The 26,645-nt window shown below is 44.6% G+C and overlaps 2 protein-coding genes across 5 annotated transcripts in view; both read left to right on the top strand.

Annotated features, from left to right (window-relative positions):
- The window catches only part of CFAP53 (cilia and flagella associated protein 53), a 33,813-nt gene extending 24,613 nt beyond the window's left edge, over positions 1-9,200 (top strand). For all 3 annotated transcript variants that reach the window (XM_048850984.2, XM_048850985.2, XM_075128363.1), the window contains 4 exons: positions 1,703-1,921; positions 6,073-6,289; positions 6,848-6,950; positions 8,702-9,200. In XM_048850984.2, the coding sequence (XP_048706941.2) occupies positions 1,703-1,921; positions 6,073-6,289; positions 6,848-6,950; positions 8,702-8,927 (765 nt within the window). In that variant the 3' untranslated portion in view covers positions 8,928-9,200. The remainder of the gene's footprint in view (positions 1-1,702; positions 1,922-6,072; positions 6,290-6,847; positions 6,951-8,701) is intronic.
- Positions 9,201-23,995: 14,795 nt separating this feature from the next.
- Positions 23,996-26,645, top strand: part of MYO5B (myosin VB) — a 367,788-nt gene continuing 365,138 nt past the window's right edge. Inside the window, exon 1 of one of the 2 annotated variants that reach the window (XM_048851019.2) lies at positions 23,996-24,459. In XM_048851019.2, coding sequence (XP_048706976.2) covers positions 24,433-24,459 — 27 coding nt within the window. In that variant the 5' untranslated portion in view covers positions 23,996-24,432. The remainder of the gene's footprint in view (positions 24,460-26,645) is intronic. The other variant, XM_048851021.2, reaches the window with a different exon arrangement.

The raw sequence follows: 26,645 nt of genomic DNA, 5'->3' as shown, positions 1-26,645 counted from the left end.
ATATGTTGGCAAATTTTACAGTTGTTACTAGAGATGTATTTCCTAATTCACTCCTCATCCTGTCCCACCCTTGATCTTTATTCCATTGTTGTCATTTATTTTCAGATGATTTCTCTGACATCCTGTACAGTAACTCCTCACTTAAAGTCATCCCGGTTAACGTTGTTTCATTGTTACGTTGCTGATCAATTAGGGAACATACTTGTTTACAGTTGCACAATGCTCCCTTAATCAAACATTGTTTGGCAGCTGCCTGCTTTGTCCACTGCTTGCAGAATGGGCAGCCCCTTGGAGCTAGCTGGTGGGGGGCTTGGAACCAGGGTGGACTGGCAGCCCCACTATCAGCTCCCCGCAAAATTGTTTTTCTTAACCTCTGAGGATAGGACAAAAAGCAACGGGCTTAAATTGCAGCAAGGGAGGTATAGGTTGGACGTTAGGAAAAACTTCCTGTCAGGTGGTTAAGCACTGGAATACATTGCCTAGGGAGGTTGTGGCATCTCAATCATTGGAGATTTTTAAGAGCAGGTTAGACAAACACCTGTCAGGGATGGTCTAGATAATACTTAGTCCTGCCATGAGTGCAGGGGACTGGACTAGATGACCTCTCGAGGTCCCTTCCAGTTCTATGATTCTATAATTCTACATGGGGAAAATTGGGAGGACCAGTTGTAACAGTTCTGTGGACACACTTTGGAGTCTTTATTCACATTAGGAAATTACTTTTTTTTTTTTTTTTTTACTTAAAACCATGCTATAGCTTACCACCAAAATAGTTTTAGCATTGATTTGAACAGAACTATAGCGTGGTTCCAAAGCATGTTAATTGCGGATGCAAATTGTGTTATGCTGTTTTTGGATGCAGCTAGGTTTGTAAACTCTTTCATATGTGGTAAGTACAGGAATTGTCACTAAGAGTATGACTTTCTTTCTTTGGTTTCTCAGAAATGGGTTAGGTTAAATAATCCTGAACATACATTTGTAGGGTTTCAATCCTACACATTTAATTATTTCTTTCCTTAAATCCCAGAACTTTACTGTCTACACTTTGACTCTCTCAAATATAAAATAGATTATCTCAAGTGGTTTAGCCATGGATAGAGAATGTACATGAAAAACTGGCATTTACACATGCAAAATTGGTAACTATGTGTGCAAATGGGTATGTAGATATGCCATGACACATGCTGTGCAATTCCACTGGGGTTACTCCTGTCTCCAGTGGAGCTATTCTGAATTTATAGTGGTGTAACAGGAAGCAGAGGTTGGCTCCATTATTAGACATGGGTATGGTTAATATTTATTGTACACAGATTCTTTTGTGTGAAAATTTGAAAGTGTTCATATACAAATAATGAACTGCTGCTACTCTTGATTTGCAACAATATATGAATCATTGTGCATCGTAACTGTTTAGAGGGAGCGCCAGTCTCTCCAGTAACTTGGCAATGAAACATACATGATAATTAGAAAATCCTGAATTCTAATGAATATGCTAAAATGTTCACGCTTTAACAACTGTATTAGATGACAATAGTAAATTTTGAAATCCCCTAGCGTCAGTGAGCAAAATCTTCAATATTTATCTTCCCACTTATATGTTCCAATTAAACTAATCCCAGTCATCTTTTTGTTGTTGTTGTTGTTTGTTGTTGAAGTTATACAGTGATCTTGCAAGTTGGCTACTCTTCTTTTATTGTTGCAGGAAGAGGAAAGGAAGCTGTTTAAACTAGAAAATGAGCGAATTCAGATGGAGAAATTACAGAAACAGAAGGAACAAAGGGACGTGTTGATTAACTCAGCTCGGGCAAAGATGAAGCGTCTTAATCGGGAAAAACAAGAGGAACTTGCTCTAGACATGAAGATCCTAGAACGACTTTTCCATGAATCCCAGGAAGACACAGAGGGAATAAAGCAAAGAAAAGTAAGGGAAAAGGGTATTTGATCTTTTTCAAATTGTGCGACAATGTCTGATCTCCTGATCTGGACTATTTCCATTGACCACAGTGGAGTTACATAGGTGTGAGATCGGAATCAAGCCCAATTCTGTTTATAAGTTGATTTTTTTTTTGTTGGAAATCTTTTTATATTTTATTAAGGTCTTTGAACTGCGTATTTCATCTTTTCTTGCCTGTACTCTACTTTTCTAAAGGAGCCTGTTGTCTTCTTAAAGGAAGAGGGAAACATTTTAAGATGAATACCATTAGCTAGGTTTGTACTTGACCAGATTAGAGGTCTGGGCCAAAGGACCAGAATCCCAGACGATCATGGAATCTAATCTGGTCTGATCCACATGCTGCTTCTACTGTGTTCAAGTCAGTGGCTCTTTTGGGGTTTTACACAACCTGGCTGGGAATAGAGGTTAGAAAGCCTAATGCTAAGCTTTCTGCAATTTCATGGATGTTGTTGACTGGATGTTTGTAACTGCAGAGAAAAATAAATCTTATTTTAGCTGAAATGAAATGTATTACAATACTAACAAAATTGTTTAAAATCTTTAATTATTAGCTAGACATATATGTAGTTTAAGTTTACAATTGAAATGTTTTAAATGGCACAAGCTGACTTGAATTCAGACGTCTCTGTCTCTCTACAAGTTCACTAGCACTTAAGGTTCAGTCTTGCATTGTGCTTTTGGGCTTTTACTTTTTTATGATTTATAAAGATAGCCTGAAGGAAAAAAGGGAAGGGAATCCTGCTTGCTTTTTACTTTAGAAATTCAAGTCTTGTTCTTAATCAGGCTGTTCGCAACTATTTTTTTAACAACTATTTATCTCCAGTTTCCTTTCCTGGTATTAAAAGGATGTTTCTGTTAAAGTTCAACACCTGTCTCCTTCAGTTAAGGTGCTAAAGCTTGTAATAAACATCTGTTTCCTGAAAACATCTGAGTTCAAGAAACCTGCTATTTCTTAAAGTAAAAACAAGTCAATTCACCACCGCCTGGAAACAAAAAAATCTTTTGCAGGTTATCTTTAAAGCCAAGCAAGGAACTGTACTCTTTACTCTGCTTTAGGTGTTTATAAGCTAGTGCATGTTAGGGAAATGTTGCAAATATTTCCTACATTCATAGCATTCGTTCAGTTCCACTGGGGTTAGGCAACAGTCGAACCCTGGTATAGAAAAGGTACAGGTCTGCCACTGGCATTTAAAGCACCATGTCAGTTAGACCAGTTCAAAGCAAAGTTAGATGATTTGGTGCTTAAAACACTGGTGGTACCCAGCATGGCTAGCAGTGGTGGAGCTGAACTGGTGTTATTAACAGTGGGATGTTTTTGCAAAGCTTCTGGCTCAGACAAGACTGGTGAAGTTATTGGCTGTTATAGGAAAAAGTCAGAGTCCTAAACTCAGATTCTGGCACGTAATTGAAAGAAAAAATAATTTTGAACGATGCAGTTAGAAAATGTATGTATTTGTGTGAATGAGTCTGCGTATTCTGTTAATGATTTACCATAAGGTTGTAAGGAGTTTTTTTCATATTTAAAAGCACTACAGTTTACTTTGAAAACAGGGCTAGAGTGTCTTTAGAAGATAGGTTCATAGAATCATAGAGTATCAGGGTTGGAAGGGACCTCAGGAGGTCAGCTAGTCCAACCCCCTGCTCAAAGCAGGACCAATCCCCAACTAAATCATCCCAGCCAGGGCTTTGTCAAGCCTGACCTTAAAAACCTTTAAGGAAGGGGAGATTTCACCACCCTCCTAGTGAAAAAGTTTTTCCTAATATCAAACCTAAACCTCCCCCAGTGCAACTTGAGACCATTACTCCTTGTTCTGTCATCTCGTACCACTGAGAACTGTCTAGATCCATCCTCTTTGGAACCACCTTTCAGGTACTCCCACAGTATTCTTGCCAGCAACTTAAAGAAGGTTGTTGTACTAAAAGTCACTGGTCTGGGTTCTATTCCTGGCTTTGCCACAAAGCTGCTGTGTGACTTGGGGCAAGTTACTTCATTTCTTAATGCCACAGTTTCCCCAGCTGCAAAATGAGGATCATGATTACAAAAAAATGTAAAGAGCTTTTAGATCTACAGAAGAAAGTGCTATAGATGAACTAAGTTGGATCATGCCGGCTCAAATTATTCTTCTTTGTTCAAATTTACTGTCTAGATTTGTTAATTCAAAATATTACATTATGCTTTAAGAAACCTTTTTCTTGATTTAATCAAAAATGTTAATTTTAGCCTAATGATGCTTCCGATGCTAAAGAAAGGTTTTCAGTCTTGATAAGGTGCAATAATGCTGGAAATATTTCATAATCTGAACTGAGTTTTGTTTCAAATTCAGGTTTAATTTATTTTTACAGTAATTGGCCAAGTTTGTGAGTTCCTGCATTCAACTTGATGGCATTTCTCTGTCTGTTTGTTTGTAATGCAATAACTTTTGAACACTGAATCCAGCCAATTCCAAAATTTCAGGGAGTGTTGTAGGTGTCAAGGGGCAGAATCCTATTAATTTTGGCACGAATGGGAAAACTGGCAGGGCGGAATAGGGATTGTGACAGGGTGTACGAACTGTGGATCACACAGGAAGGAGTTAAGGAGTTGCTCTCAGCTGGAGTGGCCTGCCCTGCCACACCTACAAGTCATGTCAGGAATGGAGGAGGGGTTTGACACTGGGGAAGTTCACTACCTCCTGGGCAGCTCTGGGATGACAGCAGAGTGCTGAGCTTCCCACCTCCCAGGGAGAGGCCTGGAAGAGAGCAGAGCCTACACTCTTGCCTAAAAGAAGGCCTAAGTTCCCTGAGGTGAAGGGCCCTGTATCCTGTTCCTTGTGCTAGGGAACCAGTGGACTTTGAGCCATACCCTTCAGAGTGCTACTGAGCACCCCACTTGAGTGACTGGACACAGAGTGAGCACACAATTCCGTCACCTCCCGAAGAGGCGCTGTTGAAAGACCAAAACCTTGCCAGAGACACACACAGCCCATTGCCTCTGATCAGCAGACCCATCAGCTTCAGAGGGGGAATACACAGCCGCTGCCAATGTGGGGGGGGCAATGATCTGGGGGGAAAGGGAAACCTGGGAGGGACACAGGGCCCCTGCCACCAGGCAAAGGGGCAGCAAACAGAGCCCTTAGCATGCGGGAGGAATGAGGGACATTGGTATGGGGGGAGGAAGGAGTGTGGAGCACACAGAACCCCTGGCATGATGGAGGGGTGGGGGATTGCAGGGGTCCCTGAAGTAGAGGGAGGGTAGCACAAGGAGTTTATGCAGGCTGTGGAGGGATGCTAGGAGCCCCTGTTGTGTACAATGAGCTTGTCCTACAGATGCTATGAAGTGCACCACGATCTGATAATAATACTTTTCAGTCATAGGGCGTGAGTCGCTTCTCACATCAGTGTAAATCCAATATAACTCTTTTTGAACTCAATGGAATGACCAGTGTAAAACTGGAGCACAAAGTGATTATGTGACAGCGAGATGTGGCAGAGTTTGGAAAAGAAGCCAAGGGCATGTCTATGCTGCATCTGGACATGTCTGTGCTACATCTGAGCATGTTTGTGCAAGCCTCCCAGCCCTGGTCAACTGACTTGTATTAGTGGAGCTCATGCTAGTGCGCTAAAAACAGCTGTATAGATGGTGCAGCTTTGGCTGGGAGCTTGGGGTCTGAAGTATGTGGGGTGGCTTGAGAGGCCAAGCTCCAGCCTGAGCTACAATGTCTACACAAAAAGAAAAGGAGTACTTGTGGCACCTTAGAGACTAACCAATTTATTTGAGCATGAGCTTTCGTGAGCTACAGCTCACTTCATCAGATCAAGTGATGAAGTGAGCTGTAGCTCACGAAAGCTCATGCTCAAATAAATTGGTTAGTCTCTAAGGTGCCACAAGTCCTCCTTTTCTTTTTGCGAATACAGACTAACACGGCTGTTCCTCTGAAATGTCTACACAGCTGGTGTTAGGGCACTTGCGGAAGTCTGTGGACCCAGGCTGGGAGTCTTGCTCTCGGATGCAGCATAGACATGCTCCCAGTCTTTTTCCCAGTCCGCCACCAGACACTGCTTTCCATGAATAAAATGACTTTTGAAATGCCTTTTTGAACTAGTTTATTGAAAGTCTATATCCCGTCCACATTTCGTAGCAAGAGCTGTTGAAGGAGCAGCAAATGTATCGGGAATATCTGGCTCAACAATTGGAAGAGGAGAAGCGTCGAGAGAAAGAAATGGACAAGCTGCTGGAGGAAGAGATGGAGAAGTCTTGGGCTAAGAAGGCTGAGCAAATGAGATTGGAAAAGGAAGCTAGGAAACGGCTAATGAAAGATGTCCTGGATACGAGACGACTGCAGATTGAAGAGAAGTGTAAGAAATTTCAGCATAATTAGTCTGTAGTCAAGTATTGCCAATGGTAAAGTGAATGCAAGTCCTGTCAGAGTCAATTGTGGTGTCACATGCTTTCCCTGAAAGCAGAATTTGGCCCCAAGTGCATGTGGGGGACAAATGGGGGACCCTGGTATGCAGCATTGAGGGGGGCACACAAAGGAATCGGGGACACACAATGCATAGACATTATTACAACAGATAAAACAGTGCTATTGCATTAGGGCCCAATGCTACAGCCTTACTCATACAAACAGTCTTTACTTATGCGAGTTATCCCGTTGACATGAGTGGAACAAAGACTAATCAAATAAAGATTATAGGAGTAAGCCCTTATTTCAGAACATTCTGAAATTGTATACGTGAAATCCTCTCTTCTAAGTGACTGATGTGGGTGGAAAAATACCGACAACATCTCTCCTGTTGCTTTTGTGCCTTTCCAGAAGCAGCAAGGCTCAAGCCTGCCATTAAGAATAAGCTATTTGGATTTAAGTTTACATCCTTCCAAGGTTAGCAATGCATTTATTTTTCCTTTTGCAGTGGAGAGAAATGCAAAGCACCAGGAAGAACTTGCTCAGGACAAGGAACTATTAGTTGAAGCCATTAAAGAACTCAATTCTATAGAAGAAGAAAAATATTTAAGGTATTTTTCCTTATGCTGTAAGTACATTTTGTAATAAAGTTGGGTCTTAAACTCTTCAGAATTGAATAATTCTCATGTTGAAGTAGTAGTGTAATAGCAATGGGCTTTATTCTGTGCAAATTTTCTCTGCAGGTGCTATGCTGTGTAGCCAATTTGCTATTGACTATTCAGTAGTACCTATGTTATACTGAAATTGGTATTACGCAACCACCCAAACCTGATTGTTCATACACAGTTGTATTCCACCAAGTGTAATTGTCTTGAGCTTACTGGTTGTTTTTAGTAAGTACATACCCATACACTGTGATTTAAGACGTGTATTCCTTAAATTCTATTAATAAAAGTTATTAAGGTTTGTAACATTAGCTGAGTTTTTAGAGAGATTAATTTAGCTATTTAAGCATAAGAGTTGGAATGTTCTGGCTTATTGCAAATCTCTGTCCACCCTTGAAGAATATCGGCTGACTGTGCATTCAGGCATTGAAACACAAGACCACACCATCAGAACAAATTCTCACTAGCTTATCATTGCCTGAGGAAAGAATACTAGTACTTAGCACTATCTGAAATACGCCAGTTCTAGATGTCATGTACACAGGCCTTCCTTTACAGTTTCATGTTTTTACTATCCATAATGTTTTATCCACATGATTCCATTTCCATACTATTGCCCACTCTGATGCTTTTTTGGAGAAAGTAATTGAGTAGCCCCTTCCAGAGCCAATATCTCTTTCATTTCATGGTGTTTTGGCAACAACTTTACGGTTAACAGAAAAGTTCTCAGACCATCTCTTGGCTTTGGTGGCAGTCGCACACTGTGGAGGAAGAGGTGCTGGCCATATCAGTTAAAATAGATGTGCTGCGTTTTGTTGTCAGTGTCAGAAAGCAAAGTCTTGCCACATGGCTCTCACAGCATCTCATTAAAGCACTGGTTTTGAGGAAACTCTTGACACTTAAGTACCATGGTGATGGGTGCTTTAGAAATACTTGAGGTAGGTAGGTGGGCTGTTCAAACAGCACTCCCGAGGATAGCAAAGGTAAAGTGCAGGTCTTGGCGTAGAACACAATTTCTTCTCGCAAACCATTTCTCAGAGTAATGTTAGCATAAGACCATGGCAGGAATCTCTGGCCTGCCTTCTTAGATGAAAGTACAATAATGGAGTTATCTTAAAAACAAGAGAGGGAAAATTGGATATTAGGGTGCTACAGGCGTGAACCATAGCCAGATAAAAACCTAGACCTAACATTTAAGTATATTCCACATAATCCTCTGTCATCTCCTCACCGCAGTAACAGACAGATAAAGAGTTACACAGATTTTTGTGGGGGGAAAGCATAAAACTTGTTATTTGATTAATGATTGTTTGTTCATTGATCATTGTTAAGCACTGACATTGTATTCTGTGATTTATAAGCCACAGTAAAGACAGTTTGTGCCCCCAAAGAGTTTACAGTTTATTAAAATGTAGTGGTTGTTCATTAGAATAGTAGTTAATGATAACAAGTAGGAGTTTTAAGCAGTATTTCACATAAGATTGATCAATGATACCTCAAGAAATCTGAGCTGTTCATTTTCTATCTTTATCTTCTAAGAGTATGTCTACACTGCCCACGTTACTGGCACTTTTCAGTGCTCAAATTTTTGTCACTGAGGCGGGTGTTTTTTCACACCCCTGAATGACTAAAGTTTTAGTGCTGAAAGTGGCAGTGTAGACATAGCCTAAATGAGACATTCGCCATGTCATTTGCAGACGAATGCAGGAGGCAAAGGAATATCGGGAGCAGCTGCAGGCTCAGATTACCTATCAGCAGCAGGCCCATATTGCTGAGGAAGAAGAGAAGCAGCGAGAATATGAATCAGGACTGGTAGCAGAGAGAGTTTACCAAGAAAAGATGAAAGACATTCTATCAAGACCCTACATGAAACTATCAGAAATCCATCCCTTGAGAAGAAAATTGTCTAATCTGCAAGTATAGCATTTACTTATTGTGATGTATACAACTTCAGCTCCCTTTAGACTGTATTTAAAACAGTATATATGAATTTTTACTTTTCATACTAATTAATATATCTGGTTCCACTTTCCCTGTTTTTGTATGCAAATCATTTTAAGGAGCATATATACGAATTAGACACCTTTTCAAAGGGTTAATTTTTCCCCTTTGGATTTTCTTTGAGACAATAACTTTTCCTCCGTTTTAGATTCAGAAATTTTTACATTTTAAATAAAACATTGTGTATGAATAGCATCTATGACATGAACTGCATGTAAGCATTCCTCAAAATCCACAGAAAGACACATTTGCAGAAGAATTTCAGGAAACTTTAATTGGGCCATATAAATAGTTTAGCCTTTAAAGGGTCATTTTAATTATATATTTAAACAAAAACACTAGATGTACATTTTTAGTATCTTTGAAAAATATGTAGTGTGTGTCCACTTTATTTCTAAGACTCGTTCAAAGGGCTAGTAAATATAAATCTTTATAGACCCTGGTGGCTAACAAGGATCTATGGAACTTCAGGATCTCCAAAACTGATCTGTGAAATCGTTGCTGGGATAGATTTACTGCATAATAGGACTAAAATCACCCTTTCTTCCAAAAAGGGTATTCTCCACCTGTATAGGGTTCACTCCTGCATTTCTTGCGTACCCTCGATGTTCACAAATACTTTATTTTGCTTCCACAAGATACAGAGGATCAGGCTGTGTCGCAGGGTGGTTGACCCCTTTAAGGGGAGTCAGGGCCCAGCCTACCTGTGACAGGCTCCTGTAAGGGAAAATGAGCCAATCCAGACACATGTGGCTGGCTGGCTGGCAGACAGGCAGCTAATGAGGCTGATAAAGGGGTACCAGTACTGGGATGGGAGTTTCTAGAAACAGGGAGCTTTTGAGGAGAGGTGCTCCTAAGAAAGCTGATAGGGAGAGCCCATAACAGCAGGGAAGCTAGGAGATGTGCTCCTGGAGACAGGGAACTCCCAGGACAGCTGATCAGGAAGGCCTATGTAAGCAACGACCCTAGATGTGCTTCTAGAGAGGAGAGATTTCTGAGGGCAAAGTTATAGCTGGCAGCCCTCCAAGAAAGCCTAGTCCCAGAAAAAGGATCTCCCAAAAAGTGGTGGGACGCATAGCCCATCAGGAACTACATGCTGTCCCAGAGAAGGGATTCTATTGACGGATCTCTGCCAACTCTTGCTCCAGGGAAGGATTCTACCGAGGTAGTAGGAAGAGGCCTGACTCCAGAGAAGAGTGCAGAGTCAAGAAAACTCTGCTGATAAAGAACCCAGATAGAGGGGAGAGGTGGACTCAGGTGGGAACAGATAAACTGACTGACTCCCAGCTAAGACACTAGGTGAAGGTGTGCTTGTAGTCTCGCTGGGGCACTGATTAATAAACTAGACCCCTCAGAAAGAGTTCTGTTCCCTATGTAAAGCCTCATTGAACTTATTGATGGCATATTAGGGGAAATGGAGGCAGGGAGCGCCTGCAGCACCACACCTAGCTACAGGCAGCACAGGGGCCAGTGGCACGCTCCCTAACATACTACGAACAGGATGGTCAGATTCTTTAAGCAAAAAACCTGGAAAAATGTCAATACATGGTTATATCCATGTGCAGAAGGGTTTTGGCAGTGGGTTGATGGGAAGCTTCTCTTCTCCCCTATCTCTTGCTTCCCATCCACAAGTCCTCCCCAATTAGCACCTGCTTCCCCTTCAGAGTGGGGTGGCCAGAGAGTAGCAGCTGCTGAGGGAGGGCCCAGCTCTGCAGGAAGCAACGGAGAAGTAAGGGTGGCAATACCATCCTTACTTCTGCCCTGCTGCTGGCAGCAGCTCTGCCTTCAGAGCTGGGATCTCAGCCAGCAGCTGCTGCTCTCTGGCTGCCCAGCTCTGAAGGCAGTGCCCCCGCCAGCAGCAGCGCAGAAGAGCAGTACTGCAACCCCCCCTACAATAACCATGTGACCACCCCACAATTCCTGTTTGGGTCAGGACCCCTAACATTACTGCAGCATGAAATTTCTAATTTAAATAGCTGAAATCATGAAATTTATGATTTTTCAAAATCTTATGACTGTGAAATTGGCCAAAACGGACCATGAATTTGGTAGGGCTGTAGGCATGGGATACGTGTCCTTTCCTAGGGGAAATCCTGCTCCATCATCTATATATTTTTGCTAATGCCTTGTCATCTGCTCCTCTGTTTGGGACTAAAACAAATAGGATTTTCTCTTGTGTTTATCTTCATGATTGATTATGCTTTAATAATGAACTGAGATACACACAATGCTTTGTTTTTCTGTTGTATTTAGCTTAAAGGAAGGGACATACCAAGGTACGATCTAGACTAATGAGCAGCTGTGCTACCCTTGTGCTACAATCTTGGGTGCCTTACAATGCCTTGCTGAAGGAGTTCCCACGTGGGCCGCTCACAAACAGCCTTCCAGCATGCAAACCACACCCTGAGTGTTTGTGTGTAACTGCAACCTGCCAGCCTGGTTACACTCGGGCTCTCACCAGCCTTGCTAATACTGCAGGGTGACCCCAACACACTCCCAATCTTAGATTTTTCCCCCCAGAAATGTATGTCCCAGCCCTCTCCTGGACCATACACGTTTATATAAAAGTCTGTTGTTTTTATAATAGAAATAACATGCACACATCTTGCCACCCCAAATGGAGTTTCCCAAGCACTTCAATTTAAACACACTGGATTAGATAAAACAAGTTTATTAACTACATAGAGATTTTAAGTGAGCACACGTACTAAGGCATAAAAGTCAGAAATGGTTACAAGAAAACTAAAGATAAAATGCAACCACTGTCTAACTTAAACTGTGTTAAACTCAAAGCAAGGTTTTCTCACCACATGCTCTCAGCAATCGTACTGACTGAACTTCTTAGAGTGGGACCCCTTCCCTAGTCCAACAGCTACTTATTTTATCCCTTCAGGTGCAGTGAATCAATGGACAGGGGGATGGGGTGGGAGGGCCTTGAGGTGTTTGTCCCTCCATTTTATAATTTCAGTCCCCATTTTGAAAAACATTTCCAGCTGGGTACCAGGAGACAAAAAGTCTCTAGGGAAGGATGTTCCCTGCTGCTTTTTCTTCACCTGTTTGAGCTTCCTTTGGTTCCCTTCCTGCTTGATGCAAATTAAGCAAAGCACACATTCCTTGGTTTGAGACTGTTTGGAACATATGGTAGCACTGCCATACAGTGGAATCTTATAATTTTACATACAATGTTGCCACACATATTTTATCAGGATGGTACCAATCAGCAAATTATGAGTTTTCAAATGAAACAAGGCATACTTTTTACAATGATTATTACAGTAGCGTGTAGGATGTGAATACAGGGGTATGTTCTATCACAGCTCCCATATACAAGGCAGCTCTCCAGTTCGTGAATGGATAAAACAGGAGGCCAAACCTGTTAGATACTTTATCCTAAACAGAGAAGCACATTTCCTCAAGTCATAAAACAGGATACTGGACAATCCATCCTCCAACTCTCAAATGGTCTGGAGAAGTCCAGGAAGGGAGGGAGTAATCAGCCAACAGAAAAGCCTCAAGTTATTCAGTTTCCTGTTGTAGGCCAATATGAACCCATTCAAATACAGACCCAATGAGCTCTTTGAGTCACTCATGGCTGATGATGGATGAAATCAATGTGAAGAGCAAAACTTGGGCAGGAAAGATTCACTTTATACGCTTTGCCCACACACACCCTTCTCAGCCCCCCAAAAGGCTGAAAACAGAGAATGAAGACCTATTTGGCCAGAAGGGGGTGAATGAAAAGTTGGGCTCCTAACCAGTGGTGAGATTGCGGGACGGGTAAGAAAGTAGCAGCGCTCTGCTCTAGATCCATCCACAGTCCACGAGTTTCTGGATGTTTCTACTAAAACATGTGGCACAGTGAACTAGTTAAGTATTACAATCTTCACAGCTAAAACCCCATTGAGATGACTGGTACAGGTAGCACCTGGTTTGGAATGAAGTGCTGCCTTCCTCCCTTCACACACAGCCTGAGGACAAGGGCTGAGAGAGAAGTCTACCACGACAATATGGTTGCCAATCCTCCAGGATTGACCTGCAGTCTCAAGGAATGAAAGATTAATCTTTAATTATAAAGATTATGTCATGTGATGAAATCTCCAGGAATACGTCCAACCAAAAGTGGCAACCAAGAAGGACGGTTTGGAATAGCTTTGTAGCCATGACTGCTACCATTGTTAATGAGCTGTAGGAGCAGTTGGGTCTCTTGTGCATTCCCTACTGGTGAAGGTAAGGCCTGTGGAGCTATATGGTGGCCACTTAAGTCCTTTGTCCATACAAAGTTACCGTTTGCAGTCTACCCTTCCACTCCTCCATGTAGAGAAGTCATAGCAGTTCTGCTGTGTCCAGAGACTTCCATTCATGTGGGGAGCGATGTTGTTTCTGCAGTATTGGGTTGCATTTAGAATTTTTTTAACCAAAAGGGCTGGAAATTTTCTCTATCTTGTTTTTAATATAAGTGCTTAGCTTGTGCAGAAACCCCTGGACCACTAGAGAAGAGCTGATAGAATGTATCACCACACACTGGGGCACGGGTCACTTGCTGGAGGATTCTCTGCTCCTTGAAATCTTTAAAACACGATTTGAGGACTTCAATAGCTCAGACATAGGTGAGGTTTTTCGCAGGAGTGGGTGGGTGAGATTCTGTGGCCTGCGTTGTGCAGGAGGTCAGACTAGATGATCATAATGGTCCCTTCTGACCTTAGTATCTATGAATCTATTCTCATCATGGATAGCAGACTTCTAAGGATATGTCTACACTGCAGCTGGGGACATGTCTCGCAGCCCAGGTTGATAGACACATGCTAGCTCTGCTCAAGCTAGCATGCTCAGGGCTGAATTAACTTTTTGTGGGCCCTGGCACCCAGACTGTGGCCCTGCCCCTGCACTCTGCCCCTGAGGTCCTGCTCACTCCTCTCTGCCCCTGAGGCCCCACCTGCCACTCACATAGAGGGTAGGGGGCAGAGGAGTGAGATGTGATCAGGGCCTCAAGGGCAGAGTACGGTGGGGTGGGGAACCTTCTGAGTGTGGGCCCAGTGCCATGGGCACCATTGTAAACCTGGTACTGAACATGCTAATCAATGTGAATGTTACAGTGTCTTGGGCTAGCCACCCCAGTCCAGACCCAAAAGATTGGGTGGGGTTGTTCTTGGGTGGCTGATGGCTGTAGCTAGGCTGACCCCTGGTAGATGCAACTATGTTGATGCTTCCATCCACATGGCTACTGTTGCTCAGGGAGGTGGCCCTACACTGATTGAAAAACTCCTTCCGTCCACGTAGGCTGTATCTACAGTACAGGAGTAGGCTGATATAGTCTCCACAGTATAGACATACCCTAACATACATCGAGTCATAAAATGAGCTACAATGAGAGCAGGACAAACCAGCTGCCAAGAATTAATTAGCTCAGTTATTAATTAATATTTTAGTCACTGTTCACAATGATGAGAAACTAAAAATCAGTAAAAATAATAATAGCATGATGGGGCAGAGAGGCCCTAGATCAGCAGACAAGGGGTTAAGGAGAGCCTATGAGCCCAACTAGCCCCACTCCGCTCTACCTGCGGCCAATGCCGAGCCTGGAGGGGGAATAAAAGGAGAGAACCTGGTTCAGTTCAGGGCTGACTGCGCAGGAAGGAGGATGGAGCTCTGCCTGAAGCGAGCTTTGCTTGCAGACTTGCAAAGATAGTCCTGCTAGCCAGAGCAGCCACTGGGGAGGAACAGCTGTTTGGGAACCAAGCTGGAAGGAAAGGGTAGGGGTGCACTGGAAGCCGGGGGCCTGGCCCAATATTGAGTTACATTTGCTTTTTTTACTGTACATTTTGGGGTTGAGCCCCCTCCCTCCCCATATCCCCACCCTCAGACATGGATAAGACTGATGGGACAACTAGCTGGTGGACCAGAGCCTGCCTTAGTGGACTCCAGAGATAGTCCTTTCCCCCTCCCTCCCCTGCCACCCCCAGGAGACCTATGGTCAGGTTGCGGTGCCTGGAAGGTCACTCCAAGGGGTTGTCATTGTTCCAGCCACACTACTACAATTATATGTGTGTGTGTATACGAATAGAAAGAGAGAACTTTTTCAGCACTAAAATGGAGATTTTTGTTTAAAAAAACCAAACAAACCCTGATCAGAAATGTTTTCATAAAACTATTGTCAAAGCTAAATGAAAACAAATTTTAGTTTGAACTCAATTATTCCCTTTCAGCGTTTGCATCCTTTCCATTGCAGCATTCCAGGGTGTTTCTGGGGCAGCACAACTCCACGACTGTATAAACACAATCTAGCCTTAAATGTGTTAAGAATAAAATGCTTCTATATGTGTTTTGTGTTCTCAGATTACAGTGGGCACTGAACCAACAATCTGTATCTATCTATCAGGGATACGGTATGGACTCTTGGAAAAGGACAGTTTCTTATCTCAGTTAGGTGTGTGAATCTAAAATAACTTCATTGACCTTAGTGGAGTGACTCCAGGTTTATACCAGTATAAATGAGAGCAGAATCTGGCTTTGCAATTTTAGTCCTGCTGGGGCAGTTTACAGCACTGGGTACTTATCTCTTCAATTTTACCCTGCCCTATTTCCACACACAAAACTTTGTGTGAACCTACAGACAGAAGAGAGAACAATACACCAAGCTTAGTCTCCCATAATACTAACTCAAAAGTATACACTGGGTTTTGGTCAGTGCTCTGACTTCAGTAGATACGTACAATAAGAATATGCTTCCCATGTGTAACTGGGGTAGGGATTATTCATAAACTTGAGAATCCTGCAACCAGCGAGAGAGGAAGGATAATTCAGTGGCTAGGCTGTTAGCCTGGGATTTGAGAGATTGGTGATCAATTCCCTGCTCTGCTGCAGACTGCACATGGGACCCTGAGCAAGTTAGTCAAGTCTCTCTGAACCTCAATTCCCCAATTGTGGCAAATGGGGATAACAGAACTTCCCTACCTCACAGAGGTGCTGTGACGAAAGCTACTTTAAAGATTGTGAGATGCTACAGTGATGGGGGGCCATCGAAGTACTTGGATACATAGAAACCCCGTGTTCACTGTCTCGGTGCAAATGTTAGGTTCAGAAGCAGAAGCAAGATTAATCAAGTATTTAAAATGAATCTAAGGTGAGGGTCAAAACTCCCAGAGATCTATTAGGTCCTAATCTTGCAGGCAAAACCCATGAATTTTACCCAAGGACTACAGGATCAGACTGTAGTGGATTCAGCTGCAGAAAGCCTGACGTCCCCCTGGGTAACTGGAAGGAGCTCAGTGTAACCAAAATCTTCTGGGAGAAGGCATGCATCATGTGACTAGTACAAGAGGGTCTGGTGCCTTCACTGCATCGCATACTTAAAGTGATTCCAGTCGGGCTGGGTAAGCTCCACCAGAGTCAGCTGAACATCTGAATGCAGAGGCTCAAGCTGACTGCTGTAATAGCATCATTTAAATGCCTCTTAAAAATTCTGTCCAGCTGAACAATGCAGTGAGTGAGGTTTCATGTCAATATTAAAGAATTTCAATTCCTTAGTCCTACTGATTTCCACTTCTTAGTCCTTTCTAGTTCCTTTGATCTTCCCTGTTCCTGCAGCGAACTGGACACGTGAATGCAGTAGAATGTGGTTCAAGGCTTGCTCACGACTCATGTTCTAAACATGCTCAGTGGTATCATCCTGAAAGCACCCACAATATGTACACAGGACTGGTAGGAGCTGGAGGGAGCAGTTCCAAATATTTGTACAACTAAAGGAAAAACAGAAAACCCAGCTTTTCTGCTCCCATTACAGTAAAGGAGGAAAAAAAACTTCCATTGACTTCAATGGCAGATTAGAAATAGATACTTTAGAGAAGGCAGCAGAGAGCCGTAATTCTAGTCTTAATGCCCATGAGGTAAAGCCAAAACATATGTTACAGGAAATCATTTGATAATGCGAGTCAACGGCTGCATTTGAATTGAAAGAAACATGAAAGAAGTGTATTGGTTAGCAAAACTGAACATACAAAAGTTCCATCTAAATATGCCAATACTGTTGAACAAAATTAGTTTTATTTACAGAAAAGAGCATCTTTGTTTAACCTTCCCACCATAAAAAAAAAAACCTGCATCATGAATCAGATTTCAGATTGGTGGTCAGATCAATGATTCTGTCAGTGGCTGATGACCCTCGCGGAGCTCCTGCTGCTATTGCTATTCTCAGCATTTTGTTTGTACTGCTGAGTGGCAATTGACCATGTCGGCAAGTATTCCAGCATGACAGGAAATTCTGGTCCAAAGGATGCTATTTGAAATGAAACACACTCAAAACATGCTTTGTAGGAACCGGTTAAACTTGATCTAGAGCAGCTAAAAGGTGTGCCACTGGTGTCAGGTCCCTCATCAGTATCCCCACACAAGGCAGTAACAATTGACATCTGTTGGGGCTCTCCCTGTAGAACACCAGAATTTTCAGAATGAGAAACAGCAGGGGACTATATTAACAGGGGATTGATACCTCTTTGGGTTGGTTTCTTTCCTTCCTTCTGGGATCACGTTGCAGAGTTGGGCAGATGAGAAGAGGCTTGGCTGCTGGGAGAGCTTTTCAGGGGCATGCACAACCTAACCCTTCCCCCCCAACCCTCCGGTGGCCTTTTATCAGTTAACGGTAATGATAGAATGGTTTACTTGGGTCTCCCTACCATATTATGGCAAGCCTGTGAGGAAGTACCAGGGTAGCCACCAGTTGGGAGCCCCTGAAAAAGAAAGCTGACAGCAATTGGATAGCTCAGTGGTTTGAGCATTAGCCTGTTAAACCCAGGGTTGTGAGTTCAATCCTTGAGGGGGCCATTTAGGGATCTGGGGAAAAAATTGGTTATTGGCCCTGCTTTGAGCAGGGGGTTAGACTAGATGATCTCCTGAGGTCCCTTCCAACCCTGATATTCTATGATTCTAATTGAGAGCATGTGCAGAGACATAAGGACCCAATACAGATGGCTCTGGACTCCATAAAAAGAACAGGAGTACTTGTGGCACCTTAGAGACTAACAAATTTATTTGAGCATAAGCTTTCCTGAGCTATAGCTCACTTCATCGGATGCATGCAGTGGAAAATACAGTAGGGAGATTTTATATACAGAGAGAACATGAAACAATGGGTGTTACCATACACACTGTAATGAGAGTGATCAGGTAAGGTGAGCTGTTACCAGGGGTGGTGGTGGTGGGGAACTCTTTTGTAGTGATAATCAAGGTGGGCTATTTCCAGCAGTTGACAAGAAAGTGTGAGGAACAGCGGGGGTGGGGGGGCGGAAATAAACATGGGGAAATAGTTTTACTTTGTGTAATGACACATCCACTCCCAGTCTTTATTCAAGCGTAATTTAATGGTATCCAGTTTGCAAATTAATTCCAATTCAGCAGTCTCTCGTTGGAGTCTGTTTTTGAAGTTATTTTGTTGAAGAATTGCGACTTTTAGGTCTGTAATCGAGTGACCAGAGAGATTGAAGTGTTCTCCAACTGGTTTTTGAATGTTATAATTCTTGATGTCTTGACTACAAGCCATCAGGAACAGTATCCCTAATAATGTCACGGCAAACCTGGTGGCTGAACTTTGTGAGTTTGTCCTCACCCATAACTATTTCACATTTGGTGAAAAGCTCTACCTTCACATCAGACATCCTCACAACGAGCGTAAAGGTTTGATTCCAGAGTGGAAAGAAATTTTTATCTTCCTGCATCAGATGCAAAAGACAATTTCCTGCAAGTCAGCACTTTATGACAAATTTCTGATTTTTTTTTCTTAAAGTTTTAAAGAATAATAAACTCAATTTAAAATGATGTATTGCACTAATATATATTTCCTGTGAATAGCTGTGCTTTGCATCTGGGACATTTTCTGCCCACTCTTCATCTGAATTCTTGTTCTTAAATATGCTCGTATTTCATATTTCTTTTCCATATTTGATTTAATGAAGGAGCAAGAGTAAGTGGAGTTTACATAGAGGGCATTTGGTAGTACACCTGCAATGTACTCAAATTCATCTAAGGCAGAGTTTCAAATAGGATGACGGGATTTAGTCTGGATTTCCATGGGAATTGCAAAATGCATTACCATAAAAAAATAAAATAAATACAGGGCATGAGTCAAATATATTGCCCAGTTTAATTCCCAGAGTGGAGTAAGCCATGTTGGTGCAATTCCAGTCTACCTACACTCCTGCTGCTTATTTACAGTAGGGGTTTGCACTGCTGCAGCCACATTAGCAGAGTGGTTAAAAAAACAGTAACGTAGATGTGCCTTGAGTGGCACAGATAAGTCTAGAACTCAGCCACGCTGACACGCAGCTCTCTGCTCAGGTTATCATAAAGGACCATCGCTACTGCTGTCGTCGCCCCCAGGAACACTGGGTGGTTGGATTTGGTCCCTTCAGTATTAAACTCCTACCTTGTGAGCCAGAGGTGTGGTGTTGTGATCCCTTCTTTGGAATGTAAATTCATAGTTCTCAAAACATGTTTTGCCTCTGTATGTGGCCATTTCTCCTTGCAGCTGGGGCCTGCAGGATAATACAAAAGGCTGAAGGACAGAGAGTGCCATCCACAGACACATCCCTTTCAAAATGACCAAATAGAGAGAGCTGCAGACACTGAGACAGCCCAGAAGAGGGCATACAAAAGCTCCAGATAGAACCTATTTGAGATGGGAAGCCCCTGCATGACTTTATTCACAGCAGCGTGATTGTGCTCACAACTTTTCCCAGCTGCCAGCCTTGCAGAAACATTAGGATATGCTGTGAAGGCTCTCTGTGTACTACTCAGATGCAGCAATTGTACGAAGGGCAGGATTAAAGAACAGGATGATGTGTTGCTGCTAAGGAAAAGAAAGGAATTTACATTGCCTCAAGGGATGAGGAGTTAAGGGAGAAGACAGTAAACGTGAATGTTTGCTGTGGTGAGATAATGTCAATATTATATTAAATAAAGGCACAATATACTGAGGCAATGCAGCAAACATCATCTACAGTGATTTAAAGAAAATTCCCTGTAAGTTAGTGAAGGAGTGAACAACTGTGGCAGAGCACAAGCCCTAAGAAGCACATTCTTTGCCCCCGTATGCAAAGTCTTTGCAATGAAAATTAATAATACTTTACACTTCCGTAGCATCTTCCTTCCCAGGATCTCAAAGCATTTTCCACCCATTAATTAAGCCTTACAACACTTCTGCAGGATGCCTCTTATTATCCTCATTCTACAGTGGAGGGAACTGAAGTATGGAAAAGCTCAGTGGCTTGCCCCAGGTCACCCATTGAGTCAGTGGAAGAGCTGGGAGCAGCACCACAAACTCTTGACTCCCGGTATTGTTGTTCAGCCAGTAGTCTATGCTCCTTTCCTGAGCAAATAATAGTACATTCTAATAGTTTCATTTAACTAGTGCCTCTCATCTGAGGGTCTCCAAGCACTTTACAAAGGTGTCTGTATTTTACAGGTGGGGAAACTGAGGCACAGAAAGACTAAGTCACTTGTCTGTGGCCTCGTCCATAGAGCTCTGGACTGGGACTTAGGAGAGGTGGGTTCTCTGCTTGGCCCCGACACTGACCTGCTGGATGACCTTGGGCAATCACTTCCCCTATCTGTGCCTCAGTTTCCCCTATCTTGTAAAATGATAGCAATGATACTGACTTCTTTTGTAAACTACTTTGAGATCTGCTGATGAGAAGTGCTAGAAGAGAGCTAGGTACATCATTATTAAGGTCCCATAGCGAGTCAATAGCAGAGCTGGGATGGAAACCCCAATCTTCTCCCTCCTAATCTGCTGCTTTAACCACTAAACCATGCTCCCTCCATAAGGAAATGCCACACAGGCCTCTTATCAGGGAGGCAGTTGGAAGATCTTTCCATTGTCATCGAGCACCTCTCCCCTATTTTACAGTACCTACCATTCCCTTTCGGATTAATAGAGGAAGTAAACTTTAACTCTGGATGCTACTGCTGCACTCTGATTATCAGCAGGACAAAATGGTGACATACCTAGCAGCTCTTTGGGCTACACGTGATCTTAAAGTAAGTGGGCATAACTCCATTGGAGCCACTGGTAGCACTTGCTTAGACCAGGGATGAATGTGGCACCTTGCATATTACAATCCTCAAGCTAGGGAGTTTAGTTTTGTTTCCGAAGAGGATGAGTTGGAATCAGTTGTCCGACGAGCCCAGATTTGTGTGCGGCTACCAAAACTTTAGCTCTTCTGATGAAAGCATGTGGAATCAGTTCAGGCCACTCCCATATGGGGCCATAAAACATATTGTACTTCCCAGCTGAAGGCTGACACCCAGGACTGCTGTTGACATTCGCCTTCCAAAACAAGGAAGGCCCGGTTTTAGTCTCACCTCCCATCGTGAGTCAGGAACAGGCCCATCCTTGAACCACTTGAGAGATCAACCCTGGAGCCGTGCCACCACTGCACAGCAACACCAGAGTGGGCAGAAGCCCCACGCTGTTCCTGCTGAACTATTCCAGTGCCATACTGGAGGAATTACAATGTTTCTGTCATAAATATAAAGGGAAGGGTAAACCCCTTTAAAATCCCTCCTGGCCAGAGGAAAACTCCTCTCACCTGTAAAGGGTTAAGAAGCTAAAGGTAACCTCGCTGGCACCTGACCAAAATGACCAATGAGGAGACAAGATACTTTCAAAAGCTGGGAGGAGGGAGAGAAACAAAGGGTTTCTGTCTGTCTATATGCTGCTTTTGTGGGGGACAGACCAAGAATGGAGTCTTAGAACTTTTAGTAAGTAATCTAGCTAGGTACGTGTTAGATTATGATTTCTTTAAATGGCTGAGAAAAGAATTGTGCTGAATAGAATAACTATTTCTGTCTGTGTATCTTTTTTGTAACTTAAGGTTTTGCCTAGAGGGATTCTCTATGTTTTGAATCTAATTACCCTGTAAGGTATCTACCATCCTGATTTTACAGAGGGGATTTCTTTACTTCTATTTACTCCTATTTCTATTAAAAGTCTTCTTGTAAGAAAACTGAATGCTTTTTCATTGTTCTCAGGCCCAAGGGTTTGGGTCTGTGGTCACCTATGCAAATTGGTGAGGCTTTTTATCCAACATTTCCCAGGAAACGGGGGGGTGCAAGTGTTGGGAGGATTGTTCATTGTTCTTAAGATCCAAGGGTCTGGGTCTGTAGTCACCTAGGCAAATTGGTGAGGCTTTTTACCAAACCTTGTCCAGGAAGTGGGGTGCAAGGTTTTGGGAAGTATTTTGGGGGGAAAGACTTTTCCAAACAGCTCTTCCCCAATAACCAGTATTTGTTTGGTGGTAGCAGCCAATCCAAGGACAAAGGGTGGGATATTTTGTACCTTGGGGAAGTTTTGACCTAAGCTGGTAAAGATAAGCTTAGGAGGTTTTCATGCAGGTCCCCACATCTGTACCCTAGCGTTCAGAGTGGGGGAGGAACCTTGACAGTTTCTTTAAAGAGACTGCCATCACAGGGTTCTCAGTCTCTGATCTCATGCTCCCAGTCTGAGAAAGGGCAGAACTCCACTGACACACAGGACTTTTAACCCAGGGAAGCAGAGTTAGGGGAATTCAACCATGGCTGGTGCTGGGAGCATGAGACCCAAGACTGAGACCTGTGAGAGGATATCTTCAGATACGGAGATTTAAAGGCAAAGACTTATCACTTACTAGTAATTTTAAGAAAGTAATCTTCCTTAAAAGTCCTGGCTCAATATAGAATCCAGCAGCCAAGAGGCAGTTTTCAGTGGGCCTATACTGCTTGTAGAATGGTTGGTGATCAGGGGAAAATACGCAAAATTCCAAATGAGATGGAAGGAGAAAATGAAAGAGAGAGCATTCTGGTTAAAGATACTAGATCCCCCCAAATGCACCTTATTAGACCCAGCAGAGGAACCCTGCTCATTTTAGATATAAATTTACCATGATAAAGGCTGTGATATATATAGATGGCTGGTTACTACATTACTACCTTGTTCATTAGTATAAAAAACTGACACATCAGCAACATTCAGCTGAGTAATTTGTGTGGGCTGTGGGGTATAAAGATCATTTAGGGGGCATCTCACAGGTATCATCCTTCCCACACAGGATTTTTTTTTTAATAACATGCCATTTGATGTAATCTGGTACTTTCTAAAGGGCAGGCCCTGATTCATCTCTCACAATAGTTTTATGCTATTGTAACATCACTCATTTTAGTGGCGTTAACCCTGGTTTGTTTACACCAATTTAAGAGAGAGCAGGATCAGGCTTTTTGTGTACTGAACTATGCTTAGGAAGCAGTGGTAAAAGCCACTCTAGGCAGGGACTGTTTAGCTCAGCTTTAGCAAGATTTGCTAGACCAGGCACATCATTGGTTCATTTCCAGCTATTTACCATGGTGTTCCATGAGGGGGGGAGGGTGAGCAAAGAAGCAAACACAACAAAGCCAAAGAAAAAACAACAACAAAGCAAAACAAAAAACCCACAACAAAACAACCCTCCCCAATAACGTTTACTGGACCCCCAACAAACAAATAAAAACAATTTCCCCAAACAGGTCCCGGGTGAGGGGGAGAACTTCACAGGACAGGCTGAGCAGCGTGCCGTTTGGGTGGAACAGTCTCTGCTAGGGGCCGGGGGTGCAGAGAGCCATTGAACCCAGCTGTAAACCCTGTATGTGCTGGAAACCCCTTCAAGCCAAGGAAGTGCAGCAGCACCCCTTGCTCCAGCACCTATGGGCAGGGACAATCCTCAGCGATCCAAACGTGACCTCAACACGTGAAACGGGGTTATTGCAGGAAAACTTTTCACGGGGCGAAGAACTGAACCGCCCCCCATTATTTCAAGCCGCTTCCCCCACTCGTGGCTCCCTCTTTGGGGGCGGGACGGGACGGCCACACGCCGCAGGGCCTGCGCGGCTGCGGCGCCCTGCCCTCTCGGGAGGAAGGAGGGGGCTGCGCTCTGGCCAGCAGGGGGCGGCCCTTACCTAGGTGCCTGCCCTGTGCAGGGAGAGCGCGCCCGGGAGCCGTGGACGCCGCTGGTCCCACCCGCGGCACCTGGGAGCAGAAGCGCAGCCGGGCTGGGCGCGCTGCTCGCCCCGCTTCGCAGCTTGCCGAGCCAGGCCAGCGGGCGGCCCCGCACCTCCCCATACCTGCGCTGGGAGCGGCGCGCGAGGCGGAGCTGGACCTGCCGCGTCCACCCGCCTCCTCCTCCGATTGATAAATAACTTCAGCCGCGGCGGCGGAGGGTGCGAAGGTCGCGTCCGGGCTGCGCAGCGGGAGAAGCCCCGGAGCGGAGATTTGCGGACGCTCCCTGCAGCCATGTCGCCCGGCCCCGTGTGAGCCGGGACCCTCGGCGCTAGCAGCCTCGCGGCGGGGCTGGATGCTCCGGGGCTGAACCCCCCCGGCTTACCGCGCTCTCCATCCCGGGCTGCGCCCCGCTGGGCTCCCGGCCAGGACATGTCGGTCTCCCAGCTCTACACCAAGGTGAGCGGGGCCGGGGCCTTTGCATCAGAGACAAGAACACCCCACCCCTACCCCGGGGGAACCCCCTGCTCGCCAGCCGTGCGCGCTTTGGGGAGGCTCCCGGGCTGGCTGCCGGCCGCAGCCCCTTGGAGCGGGGGGTTCGGGACCCGGCGCCTTGTTACCGGCTGCCTTAGCTTTCTGCCCTTCCCGGGCACCCGAGCCGGGCTCCTGCTGGGTTCCGGGGGCGCCCCGCTCCAGCCTGGCCGGGGCGTGTTTTAAAGCCGCTCGGAAGTTCTGTTGCCGTGAGACGAGAGGGCGGCGGCGGCCGCAGGGTTTCACCTGGAGCCCTGCACCTGGCTGCCTCTCTCCGCCGCTGGGAGCTGGGCGCCCGCACCGGCCCTCTCGGCCTCCCGCCGCCGCCGGGGTGCGGCTCGCCTGGCCCGGCTGCCTGCTCCCTGAGGCCCGGTGCCCCTGCGGGGCCAGCTCCTTCATCCACGCCAGCTGCAGGGCAGTCCCTCTCCGCCGTTAGCGGTGCCGTCCCCGTCGCCCCTACAATACCCGCCGTGCCGTTCCCTCCCCTACTCGCCCGGTGTATTGCCCCCCTCGCCCCTGCATCTCTCCAGGGCCATCTCCCAGGGCACTGCACGGCTCACCCCGCTCCCCGCAGCCCCTTCCCCTGCTCTGGCGGCCCCTCCAAGCCGTTTCGTGGCGACCCTGTGTGTATGGGTGGCCGTTTATTACCTCTGAAAGGCGCTGCTGAAAGTCACTGGGTGTGCGGGCTCGGGGAGAATTCATCGGTATAAAAGCCAAGGGATCATGAATCGGTCACGTTTCCCTGGAAAGTGGTTGTGTACATTTATGGCGCCAGAGACCTGATTTAATGAATGCGGGGAGGTGGGAAGCGGGCTGGATAAGCTTAGAAGGAAAAGCCTGGTCTGTTGCCGCTGAACTTGGCAGGATCAGGTAACTATGCAAAGGCTGGGCTGCGCCGTAGGCGGGGGAACAGCCCGGAACAGGTGTCAGGAGGAAGGGGAATGTCGGAGTTATTGCTGCAGTTGTCACATGAAAGGTTAGGGACAGGTGACACTTTCCAAACAGTGGCAAGCGGTATGTGTGGGTGACAGCCTTTAGGTTTAATATTCTGGCTATTTGCTTTGCTGGCTCTAAAGCAAAATGCCCCTGTACCGTCTTCTGTGCTGGCTTGGTGAAGCAGGCTGGGCCGTGGCCCTCTCCTCAGGTTGTTGGATCATGTAGGAAATGTGGATGGTCCCTTGCCTGGCACTGAGGGTGCTTGTTCCTTACCATTCAGGTGGGGTGTGTGCGACTCATTGAGTCTACCTGGGAAACTTGCAGCAGGCTAGCTACTGTTTGCACTGGGGAAGGACAGAGTCTCACTGAAACAACCACCAGAAAAAACAAGGAGTACTTGTGGCGCATGACAGACTAGCAAATTTATTTGGGCATAAGCTTTCGTGGGTGGGTTTTAGCCCAGGAAAGCTTATGCCCAAATAAATTTCAGTCTCTAAGGTGCCACCAGGACTCCTTGTTGTTTTTTTTTTTTCTGATACAGACTAACACGGCTACCCCTCTGAAACCTGTAATCACCAGAAAGAGATTTAGTCAGCATTTTTTTGGGGGGGGGAACCAACTCAGCAACTTTTGACAATCCTCCTATTATTATTATTATTTTATTTTTTTCTTTTAAACTGATACCCTCCTTTCCTGTAGCACAGATTGGGAGGGGACAGAGGCTCATGATTCCTACTTTGTTTTTATTGCATCAGGCACCTACATAGGGTTTCTTAAAAAATCAAACTTCTTTTTTAAAAAAGAAGCCTTGTCAATATAAGATGAACTGAAGTGGGGACAGCTTAGTGATGATGTCTAGTTTAGATTGAGTCTCTTGCCTTATATTGTCTGTGCTGTCTGCTGGAGTGAATTAATGTTGTATGTCCTCCTTGGGATAGTCTCAGAAATAAGATGTTTCTCATGAGACCAGACACGAGCAAAATGCTTTTTAGCTTTGATGTATATCAGCATAAGTAGTAACATAAAAATTATGGCTTGTATATTCAGCAGGTTTCATTAACAACCTCTAAGCAAAAACAAAATAAAACAAACTTGTACATTCCAGAAATGGTAAAACTAGGCAAAGCAACGTAAAGTAAAATTATTAAAATCCACAAAATGCTGCTGTTTTAATCCCA

The sequence above is a fragment of the Caretta caretta genome, chromosome 5, assembly GCF_965140235.1.
Source record: "Caretta caretta isolate rCarCar2 chromosome 5, rCarCar1.hap1, whole genome shotgun sequence".
In the NCBI taxonomy this organism is placed as follows: Eukaryota; Metazoa; Chordata; order Testudines; family Cheloniidae; genus Caretta; species Caretta caretta.
Note: the sequence above shows the minus strand (reverse complement) of the source record. Positions and strands in the feature narration are given on the sequence as shown.